Source organism: Hetaerina americana, unplaced genomic scaffold (assembly GCF_022747635.1).
Source record: "Hetaerina americana unplaced genomic scaffold, ioHetAmer1.1.p SCAF_11, whole genome shotgun sequence".
Lineage (NCBI taxonomy): Eukaryota > Metazoa > Arthropoda > Insecta > Odonata > Calopterygidae > Hetaerina > Hetaerina americana.
Window position 1 is genome coordinate 13997580 of NW_027286181.1, and position 12650 is coordinate 14010229.

General features: G+C 35.2%; 1 protein-coding gene across 1 annotated transcript in view; it reads left to right on the forward strand.

Moving 5' to 3' along the window:
- Cad87A (cadherin 87A) overlaps positions 1-12650 on the forward strand; it is a 627410-nt gene that overhangs the window by 598672 nt on the left and 16088 nt on the right. The window contains exons 13-20 of the mRNA XM_071599425.1: positions 1891-2014; positions 2347-2538; positions 3459-3556; positions 3662-3817; positions 4718-5069; positions 5556-5713; positions 7894-8008; positions 12149-12303. Coding sequence (XP_071455526.1) covers positions 1891-2014; positions 2347-2538; positions 3459-3556; positions 3662-3817; positions 4718-5069; positions 5556-5713; positions 7894-8008; positions 12149-12303 — 1350 coding nt within the window. The remainder of the gene's footprint in view (positions 1-1890; positions 2015-2346; positions 2539-3458; positions 3557-3661; positions 3818-4717; positions 5070-5555; positions 5714-7893; positions 8009-12148; positions 12304-12650) is intronic.

Consider the following 12650-nt stretch of genomic DNA (forward strand, 5'->3'; position numbering starts at 1 on the left):
GACCATAATCAAGTATTTTGGGGAACTTGTAGAGAATAGAAAAATTTATAGATTATTACAAAGCTAGGCAATCATAATGGAACAGCATTTTTTTCTCGTAGAAAGAAATATCGACATTATTCTAAAAAAACAAGAGAATGTGGTTAAGTGTCTAAATTTGAATTTATGTGAAGTAAGTAAGACATAGTCATGCAAAAGCAGTGACAAAGAGAATTGGTTTATTTTATTATAAATTGTGTTTCATCGTCAGCAAGGAGTACTGCCACTAGCCAAGAACATCTGTTGTCTAAGAGTTAGGAATTTGATGATTTAGAATTACTGTATTTCCCTGTCCACAATACCTGGCAATGCATGATGATGAATGAGATTCATCGGATTGAAATGGATCAAAATATTTTAAAGTTAACTTTTAATATGAAGGAAATGGAATTGTTACTTTCATAAATCAGCAGCTATATCAACGTTTATTCATTGTAGAATCCCATAAATTCATCATCAATGATGAATTTTTGCCATTATTTTCACTTTCCTCATGCACAATGTATTTCCACTTCATTCTAGCACATTGCTAATGCCAAAATTTGAAAAAGACATTATAATAATCTCACTTTTAACTTTCTGCCGGTACTTTTTCAGAAATCACAGACACTACAAATCTATGGCCGTTTCATTCTTCCTGTCTATGTGATGTCATGAGTTGGTGCCTCATATTCCTTTTTTTCATATTTAAGGGGGAATTTGGATAAAATTGTAGAACTCTAATCTATTTGCAGACCATTTCTCTTTATGAATCACTTGTACCATGATGTTTCCCCAGAAAAATCAGCTTTACAAATATCTTTCGTTAATTTTCTCGCTTCAAATTAAAATCATTTTTGTGGAAACAGTAATCCCATTCTTCCTGCAATATATTATCCAGTTCATAGCATGTTCCTGAAGCTTTGGACATTAAGGAGCTTATGAGCATGAATTTTTTTACTCCAAATTCATCAGCAGAGATATAATGTATAAGAATAGGGGCGTCATCCCTGGGGATTTATTTGGGAATTGTTTTAGGAAGTACTTTCAAAGAAATATGAATACTCTCTTGCTTACTACTGTCTCAAAATAGTGATTTCATCAAAATTTGTAACAAATGCATCTATTTTCTCAGCCTGATTCAGGAAAAAATAATTAATAGTAAGTATTTTTCCAGCAAATTGGCTTGCATATTATTATAGGTCAAGGTTACACTCAAGGGTACCCTCAGCCCATAAGGGTGAATTTTTTGGCACATTTTGAAGCAAAAAAGTGTATCTTATGGGCAAGGAAATATGGTAATCATAGTAGAAGAGAATTGGAAACCACCTCAATTACTTATCCGATGACTTTAAGACGGGCACTGTAATGAGAATGAGAACTGGCAACTAAACATATGGAGGTAGAACGTAGGCAGAATTGAAGAAGTGTTTATTGTAGTGTGGGTCATCAGGTTGTATCTTGTAGGTTGTAGGAGGCTAAGAACTTTTGTTGAGTTCAGTCTATGTCCATCCAAAATCTACCTGAAATGGTAGACTATCAAAAAAATGCTTGGGAACCAAGAAGCTCTAATTTGGAACAATCAATGTGGTAATTGGTTTTATCAGCTAAGAAAGGCCAGTTAGTGGTTAATTGATTTGGAGTTAATGTATGTTAACAGAGTTATGAAAATTCTTGAAATTAATTCAAGGGAAATTTTTTTTATCTAGACTCTATTACATATTTTTGTTTGATGAAAATTATTAGGATTATTAATAACAATGTTTTTGTATGTTTCATTAACTCATTTTGCCTGTATGAATAAAATATTGTTAAATATGGTTTCTCTTAATGTATCTTTCTCTCTCTCTCTCTCTTTATTTCTTGCAACAGGCCACTGATGGAATGTTCACAAATACAACGAATGTGAGGATATCAGTGAGAGATGTGAATAATAATGCCCCAGTTTTTGATAAAGAAAGTTACGTTGCTGTAGTTCAAGAAGATGCACCTATTGGTAAAAACGGATTTTTTTGGTTATCGTTTAATTAAATATAAGTGTCTACTTAATTCAAATTTGAGATTTATTTTGTGTGAATGTCGTTGACAAATTTACACTTTTATTATTTATATATATATATATATATATATATATATATATATATATACATTTTTTTTTAATTACTTCATGCTGAATGCACTGTAATGCTTCCTCAATAAACTCCTCTGATCTTTGATATGCTTAGAAATAGCAGTGTTGTGGCTACTTCATATAAAATGAACTGTCAAAATCAATGTCTGCTAGACCAGGACCATGATGGAAAATGAAAAATTGTATTTTTTTTGCAGGTTCAACTGTTGATCAAGCTTTTGCCACAGATGAAGACAGTGGAATAAATGCTAACTTGGGTTATAGGATACAGAAAGGATCATTTGATGATTTTAGTATTGATGAAAAAACTGGGATATTGACGGTCTCTAACAAGCTCGATTATGATCGAAGGAATATTTATGCAATTGAAGTTATTGCTGCAGATAAAGGTAACTTTTAATTATTACCTTGTATTAGGCATCTATGTTTTAAAAAATCTGTATATTTTTTCCAGTTTGTCCCATTAGAATGCTATTAGTTCAATTGGACTCCACATTTTAAAGCCCACATTAATTGAATTGAAGGAGTACATAATAAATATTTAATAATTGTCAATTAAAATGCTAATTTTCCCACTAATAACGTTCCATGTTATGAAGCCTATGGCATTTGTATTGGTAACTATTGAATGTACAACCTGTCTGTGTTTGCTGCCAGATGGCTGAGTTACTTTTATGACTGCAAATTTATCTAATAATTATATAAAATGCTTACCATTGCACAATCAAATACATTTTGACTCCACATGAATGACACCAGAAGCAATGATCTACTCCACATTAAATGATGCAACAGAAATTTCTCTTTCTATTCATCTTTTTCATGGATGAATCATTCATTTAGTCTTCTTTCTTCTTTCGTCTTGACTTATACTGTGATAATTTTTCTAACTTTGAAAATATATGCATAGAAATTTTGATGAAAACCTTAAGTTAACCATCATATATTGTTCTACCAATAATTCTAATAGTAATGTTCAATGGCAGTAATTAGATCCCTCAATATAGAATTTTATATCAATTATTAGTGTCTCTTCTTCCAACTGTGGAATATATAAATTTATATTTCCATGTATTTTATTGTGAACCTTTCGAAGAAAATAAACTTTTATGTGATATGACATTAATGATTAAACTGATTTGTATTATTATGAACTTTATTCTTCACAGATATGTGTTATATTTGGTTTTTTTTAAATATTTATATATTCTATTGTAAGTTGGGTATTTGACCATAATGAACATTATTATGTGATGCATAATCATCTTTCCCATCGCTGACATCTGTCTTTATTGCATTTTCTTTACAGGAACACCTGCTTTGACGGGAACCACAACTATCACTGTCAACATATTTAATAGCAACGACAAGACTCCCTACTTTAAACCTCCTACACAGAAAGCTGAGGTATTTACATCAACCAGTCTTTGGTTCTATACTTCTGTAAAGATTTTAAAGTGTTGAATACGTAACTGTGCAAAATTTTTATTCATCCATGGATGCATGTCATAGGTTTCAGAAGATGCACACCAAGGGACTGTCTTCTACACTCTTCTGGCAGAAGATCCAGATGTGAACAGCACAGATGCTCTGAATTATGCGATTTCCGAACCAATCACTGCATTCGACAAAGATGGAAAGCAAATCCATGAAGTTGATAAAGTCAAGGTTAGTAAGAAAAGAAATTTACTTTATCCGAATATGGAGTTGATGATTCAGCTTCAATTGCGACTCAATTAATGGCTTTTGTTTTGCTCTTTTTATAGTATTTATTTACCTTTCTCATTTGAAAATTTAGAATGTCTATCTCATTGGCTTATCTAATAAATTCAATTTGAACTAGTTCAATGAAATAAAGTCAAAATGTGCATCATCATGATATAGATATTTCTGCTTTATTCCTCCCTCATATCTACGTCTACTCAATACCCCGCAAGCTGCTGCAAGGACATGTGGCAGGGGTTGTTTGGACACCACCCATAAGAAAGAAAGAAAAAAACCGCATGCAAAAGCCACAAATTTATACTATCCACAAATAAAATATGGTATATATTCATGCAAGAACATTAAAACCCTACACACATGCAAACACTCAAACTAACATATACATGCACCTACAAATGTAACTGATATCTTGGCAATGTTTAATTTTGTTCCGACTAGTAAATTCAATGTTTTTAATATTTCTAAAGTTACTTCGGTTTCTTGCTATTATGATTTCCGATTGTTCGGGGAAAGAATGAGGATTAAATCTATCTGTACTGGAATCTATCTCCCTTATTTTATCTTTGTGGTCTGATCTACCTAAGCAGTGTGTGCCCATTATAATTCCTTTATATAATACTGTAGTTTTTCTTGATAGATAAAATACATTGGCCTTTCAGTATTGCTATCAGAGGTTTCTTTGAACTATCTAAATACCTATTGTACTTGAAGACTTAAAATATTAGATGGAGCAAGCACTTCTCTCCCAAGAATTAAAGAAGTTTCATCCATCTGAATTATTAAGATCATGCTTTAATTTACCTCGGAAGCATTCCAGTTGTTATATTTGTTTTCAATTCACAGGAATTTTTCTCCGTAAATCCTTTGACTGGAGAAGTTTCCGTTGCCCAGCCATTACGTCGTGACATAGCCTCAGTGGTGCGTCTCACAGTTGTCGTCCGGGACGTCAGTGCACCAACAGTGCAGGAAGGCAGAGGAACACTAGCGATAACTGTCATTGATGTCAATGACTCTCCACCATCATTCCCACCACCTTGGACAGCTGAGAATCCCATGCTTCCCCCAGTCTCATTGCCGGAGGAACTGCCAATTGGAACAGTGGTGGCCTCTTATGAGGCAACAGATCCAGATTCAAAAATTTCACGCTATGAATTAGAATTTCCATCTGATTACTTCGAGATTGATGAATCTTCAGGTAGGTCTAAAATAATATCCATTTATTAACAAGGTTCCCAGTTTAATAGCACCAATGGTGTCATCAGAAAATTATTTAAGTGGAAGTAACTGAATCATAATTGCCAGTTGTACTATACATGGAGAAGTTATTTATCCTGTAAAAAACTCACATCAATAGTGCATGCTCAACCGTTTTGTGTATAATATTTTTTTTATAATCGACACAAATCCATTTCCTCCATTTTAGGAAAGATATTTGATGACTTACTTCATCAAAATTAAAAATGGGAAAAAGTACATGTTTTCCAATTATGGTTTTGTATTTTTTTTAAATTATCTTCATTTTTTTTTAGTCAGTTTGGGCTGCAAAATTTAAGTGTGTGTAAAAAGTATGTGTTGATTAAATAATCACTTTATAAATATTTATGTTTTATAAATGAAGATGAATTGTGTCTTGTTTTGCTGCCAAAAATAACTAAAAACTATTCCATAATTTATATTTTAGGCATCGTCAAAACAAAGGAAAGAATTGACTATGAGAAAGTTAAGAAACTTAATTTCTCTGTGATAGCATATGATTCAGGAGTTCCTCAATTCTCTGCTGTGGCCAATGTTCTAGTCAATGTAGTCAATATCAATGATGTGGATCCTGTATTTTCTGAGGTAAGACTGTATTATGCTCAGGTATTTTCTTTATTAAAAACCCATATATTTGGTATTAATCAACTTCCTAAATACTGTTTGTGTCAATTGGTGTGTATCTATATCTATAAATAAATAAATATATATATATATATATATATATATATATATATATATATATATACTACCTTGATCAAAAATTTCCCGGAATTTATTCAGAAAATTAAAATTACAAGTTTATTCATCTAAATCTATATTGTCCCCTTCAAAGTAATCCCCATCGACTGCAACACACTTATGCCAGCGCTTGATCCAATCCTCGAAACATTTTTTATATTCGGTTTTCGGTATGTCCATCAGTGCTTCCTGCGATTTTTCCATTACTTCCTCTCGGCTGCTAAAACGCGTTCCCCGTAATGGTTTTTTAACTCGATTGAACAGAAAGAAGTCACAGGGAGCCAAATCAGGTGAATTCGGTGGCTGTTGGATGGTATTTGTTGCATTTTTCGTCAAAAAATTACGAATAATGATAGCACTGTGCGACGGTGCGTTATCATGGTGCAAAATCCACGAGTTTTCTGCCCACATTTCTGGTCTCTTTCGGCGAATTGCTTCACGCAAACGTCTCATAACGCCCAAATAATACTCTTTGTTTACTGTCTGGCCTTCTGGCAAAAATTCATGATGCACTACACCGTTGTAATCCATGAAAACCGTCAGCATTGCCTTCTTTTTTGACTGAAAACGACGTGGTTTTTTTGGTCTCGGCTCATTTGGTGAACGCCATTCACTTGCCTGATGTCTGGATTGCGTGTCGTACTCATAAACCCACGTCTCGTCTCCAGTAATGATCCTTTTGATGAATGTGGGATCGGATTCAGCCTCGCAAATCATGTCTTTTGCGACGTCAACACGGTCTCTTTTTTGCATGAAATTGAGGTCTTTTGGCACCAACTTTGCTGCTACACGACGGAAACCCAAATCATTAACCACAATGTCTTGGGCGGATCCATAGGCAATGTTCAAGTCCTCCGCTATTTCTCTGATGGTTAATGACCAACATTTCTTTTACTTTATCAATTTTTTCACCGACTTTCGATGTCGATGGTCTGCCACTGCGTTCATCATCTTCGATTGACTCACGACCACTTCTGAACCGCTCGTGCCACTGGTAAACGACCGTTTTTTTTAGAGAATCGTTGCCGAAACACTTTTCCAACATTTCCAACGTCCGTGCGCCACTAAATCCGTTTTTTACGCAAAATTTAATACAAGTTCGTTGTTGCAAATTTAAATCCATTTCTGAAATTGTAAAAAAATCGCCAACACACACAGAGATAGATGTACTCTTGGCTACGTAACTTTTGCAAATGTCAAGTTATGACACTAAGATTTAAAGGGAATATCAACAACAGATGTACCAATTTAACAAAAAAAACAGAACTCAAATCGGAACGATGGGAGCGCCACACGGTGGTTATTCCGGGAACTTTTTGATCAAGGTAGTATATACAATATTGTATATATATATACAATATTGTATATATATATATATATACAATATTGTATATATATATATATATATATATATATATACAATATTGTATATATATATATATATATATATATATGTGAGTTGCGGTGGTCCAGTGGGTAGAGCGTTGGACTGCTGACCGGAGGGTCCCAGGTTCGATTCCCGGGCACTCTGGGCACCTGCAGCTCCATCCAAGCTAAAGTGATTTTTTGGGTACCAGGTCTTCCTGGGAAACCATAACCGGCACAGGGAAAGGAACTTGCCCCCCTACCCTGATGTGTGAATTTTCACACACCGTATAGGGCTTAGTACTGGGTGATTTCTACCATCACCTACTAAACCGACCCTAGGGTTGATTACTGTGTTTATGGTTCAATCTACCAATATGGTACAATCTTTTACTTATGTACATGTATTTTTAATGAATATGTTCATATTTATAATTTCAGCTGATGCTCTTTTTGCAACTATTAATTTCATTATTCTTACATCCTCATTTATCAATATGAACTTTCACTGAAGTATAATCATTCTTGTTAATTTTGCTAGAATCTGTCTTTATCGCATATTAATACTTGATTTCTATTGAAATATTTTTTTAATTCTGTTGAATCAAATGTTTAAAAATTATAGCTGAAAATACCAAACTCATCATTTTCCCTTTTAGTCTGAATATCATGCAAGTGTAAAAGAAAACTCTCTCCTGGGAACACATGTAATTACTGTGAATGCAACTGACGGTGATGATGGAGACTTTGGAAAAATTACGTACAGTCTATTGGGTGAGTTTTTCCAGTAATTATTTTCCCAAAAGGGCTTTATATGTCATGGTGGTTAATGCAGCAGCTGTTGTCTTTGCTTACCTGAATAGATGGATTACATGCAAAATGGCTTTGGTGTGAAGGCTGCTTTTTGTTTAATGGCTGTTCATATCATATCATTTGCAACTGTGGTATAATATGCACTGTTGACTTCAATTAATGGTATTATAATTTAAATCCCATGTTCATTGCATTAAGGGGCCTCAAGATTTTGAAAGAACACCACCAACATTGGACAAAGTTTCTGCATAAACTTCCCTCCTTGCAGTTAGTTCATCGAATCCTCTTGTGTTGTCAAATCAAATGGAAAGATTAGGGGGTCACTTGTTAACCTTTGATCCTTAAAGCATACTGAGTCTGTCCCAAAAATAAGTGGAATAAATCTGGAGAAAAAATTTATTTCAGATCAAAGTTTGAATTACTAAAATTCTTTGAAATAGCACCCTTGCGTGTGGACACTACGATGTCAGCACTTCTGCCAGTAGTGGTATGCTTCCTGGAAGGTGTTGACTGAAACCTCATTCAGGGACCTCGTCATATCCACCTTTTATCGTTATCCATCATTCCAAAATGGTTGCCTTTCAAGCTCCTATTTATTCTTGAGATGTCAGCACTTCTGCCAGTAGTGGTATGCTTCCTGGAAGGTGTTGACTGAAACCTCATTCAGGGACCTCGTCATATCCACCTTTTATCGTTATCCATCATTCCAAAATGGTTGCCTTTCAAGCTCCTATTTATTCTTGAGAAGCGGATAAAATAATACTTTGTAATTCCACAGATTTATTTCACAAACACACGACCCGGGTTTCGACGTACAACGTCATCTTCAGGTGCAGACATACAGGCGACCAACATATATATACCCTTAGACCGGGGGGGAAGGGGGGGAGGAAAATTGGGGGGAAGGAAAGATAAAAAAGGGTGGGGGCTGGGGAGGAGGATGGTAGGGGAGGGGGTTGGGCAAGGCGCGATTGTGGGTGGAGAGCCAGGCGGAATAGAATGAGTGGGTAATGGAGGGCCGTGGGAGAGGGGGGGGGGGGGGAAGGAGTCCCTACCGGATTATCCCTTTACTGGGAGTCCCCAGCGGGGGGGGAGGTTGTGGAATTTAGGTTCACTATGGATATCTCGGAGGGAAAGGTTAAGGAGAGGGGAATTGGAGGTGTACAATAGGTCATTAACAATAATTTTTTCCTTGGAGCGAACATATTTTAAAATCTCCAGTTGCTCTAAAGCGTCAAGTCTATACCCTTTCTTCTCAACATGTAATATTTCTAGCTGAAAGGCACTCTGGTGGTGGTTGTCCAGCAAATGTTTAGCAAAATGCGAAGATGGCTTTTGGTTCCGCACACAGGCCTGGTGTTCCTTCACTCGCGTACAGAATTTCCTTCCTGTTTGACCCACGTACACTGCATCACACTCACAACGTAACATATACACACCGCTCTTTTCTCCTTCTAAAATTTTGTCCTTTGCGTGTGAGAGCAGGTTTTTAAGGCTTGATTTATAATAATAAGCGATTTTTAACTTATCTTTTGGTAGCAATTTGTAAATTTTTTTCCAGGTTTCACCCAGATACAGGATTCTCCGCCATTTGGCAGAGGAATCTTGTAGTGGCTGGGATTTATAAATTCTGTCAATTGCCTGTTTTTTTATTTTATCTAATTATAGTTTATCAATTAATTTATCATCGTAGCCGTTATTACGTGCTATTAATTTAATTGTTGACAGTTCTTTCTTGAAATTGCATAGAGACAAAGGAATGCTTGTCAGTCGGTGGATCATAGAATGGAAGGCGGACAGTTTCTGGGAAAAACAGTGCCTTGAGTTACAATGAATAACTTTGTCTGTGTATGAAGTTTTCCGGAAAATGGAGAATTCCAAGTGATTTTTAACTTTTGAAATATTTAAGTCAAGAAAATTGAGTGAATTGTTTTCTTCTAACTCACAGGTGAATTTAAGGTTCTTATTTAGAGAGTTTAAATGAGCTAAGAAATTTTCAAGTTGCCTTTTTGAACCCTTCCACACACAAAAGACATCGTCTACATACCGATACCAGCATAAAACATTCTTGTTGAGTACATTCCCAGAGGAGAACAAAAATTTCTCCCAGTGGTCCATGTAAATATCCGCCAAGAGGGGGGACAAGGGGGAGCCCATGGCCAAGCCATTGAGTATATGTTGGTCGCCTGTATGTCTGCACCTGAAGATGACGTTGTACGTCGAAACCCGGGTCGTGTGTTTGTGAAATAAATCTGTGGAATTACAAAGTATTATTTTATCCGCTTAAGAATGAACCGATTCCATAAAATAACGCCTGAAACCATCGATTATTCTTGAGAAGAAAAAGAAGTCCGTCAATGCCACTTTGGGGCACCTGGAGCAGTGTTGCCACCTTGTGCTTGCCTAGATACTCGGTACTTCACAAGGAAGATGGCATGGACAGGCATGTTATCGTGGTGGTGCAGTATCCAGTTGGCAAAACTCTCCTTCCTGATGAGCTGCACTCTTTTCTGCAGCCTCTTAAGGACTTCTACATAAAATTTACTGTTTACTCTCTACCCCTGAGGCACAAACTCTTTGTGAATAATGCTTTTTGAGTCTTAAAATATGATGAATTCATTCCATTTATTTTTGGGGTACACCTCTTTTAAAAAAAAAAAGATTTCAGCCACATCTCTATCAAAAGTTAGCGATAGTCAAAGTCGGAGAGAATGACAATATGCTCTGGTGGTAGTGGAGTCTCACGATTTGAGTAAGGACCCTTTCTGAGGCACAGTTGTCATTTGAAAGCTAAGTGTGGAGTTAGAAAACAACATAGATTCAATGTCCAGTGTGATTTAGCTAGCTGTGAGTGATGATAGCACAAAACATTGACGTTGGAAAGTGAAATTTATTCATTTTAAACACACATATCATTGAGTTTAACAAATTATAACAGCACTTAACATACAGATTTTATTGCAATGGTTACATTATTTTTTTCCTGGTATGAAATTCATGAAGTTGTGAACTGTCAGATCAGAGGTTTTGAAATTTCCAAGGATGTGCACAGTTTCAATGTGATTATGTAATCATGAATCAAGCGATGAAATTTTCTACAGAAAACATTGTAAATTGAATTCAACATAATGTGAACCAATCATAAAACAAAGTATTACTGCATGCCTGCCCAAAATAAAGAACCATTGGTAATATTATTATAGTATCATATTATATAGTAGTACATGGTTATGATTTGAAGGAAATAAATTCTGTCAAAGCTTAGTCTGACCATGCTTCATATGATCACATTCTTAATTGATAATTACAGCTAATTTTCTACAACTTTTCCCAAAATGTGACAAAATTTTAAAAGAATTTTGTCATCAAACTTGGCAATGGTATATATTTCACAAGGGATGCTGTAATATAGTGGATAGCTCAGCAGCTTAGGCTCAGGCTTGATTATTAGAAACGTTTAGATGCCCCTACCCAAGCCATGTGATTTTTATATTAGTAGCTTACCAGATTTTCCTGCCAGCACAGGAAAAATGAACTGGCCCCCTTTCCTTTATTGTGAATTTCATTCATCATTGGGTTTAGTGTGAGGCAAACTCATCCATGAAACCATCCTTTGGGGTGATTATAATAGTTTTTATGTGGTTGAAGCCAAGGCATATTCATACTTGCCAGATATAGCCATTTCCTTCATCTTAAAACCCTTCATCTTCTTAAAAACCCTTCTTGACTTTAAAATGAATGCATTGACTTCATATTCTAATATACCTAGGGTGCCTGCCTGTGAGTAGCAGGTTTTATGAAAGACCCTCCTGACCCAATTATTATATTTATTCACCCAACTTTTGCATAAAGCAGTTCCTGGGAATATACGGAAAAATATTTATTTTATTTTGATGGAACAGTTTGGTACCCAAGAATATCAAAATAAGATTAAGAGGACAAATAGCCAATTGCTTGGACAAAATAATTAGCCATTCTTATCATATTTGAATTGAAAAATGAGTTAAATGTTGAAATTGGTACTGAACTGACTATTGTCATTTTGGTTAAATAGGAGGAAATAAGCTGTTTAATTCACTTTTGTTTTCATTTTAACTTTAGGAGAGCATCAGGAAGACTTCATTATTGATAAATCTGGTGAGATAATTGTCCAAAATTCTGCTGTTCTGGACCGTGAAAATTCCCCTGAAATAGTCATCCAGGTGGTGGCCAGTGATAAAGCCCCTCCTGAAGCTAGAAGAAGCATTACCGTGCCGGTATGTACAGTAAACTTAAATGTGTTCAACAGTGGAAAGGTTCTATTCTTAATATTTTATGTTTATCATAATGATATCATAATGATATCATAATGACTCTAGGTAAAGCCATTATTCAAGACATGGGCATGTGGTGCTATGGGAATAACCTTATTCTCAATGAAACAAAAACTCAGGCCATGATTTTCTCTGCAAAAACCTGTCATTCTGATAAAAGTACTTCTCAGCCTATGTCAAATAACTGTAAAATTATTAATGAGTATAAATTTTTGGGAATATATTTTGATAAATACCTGAAATGGGACCTGCACATCACAAATCTAAGTAAAAAATTAAATTCTGTGAAC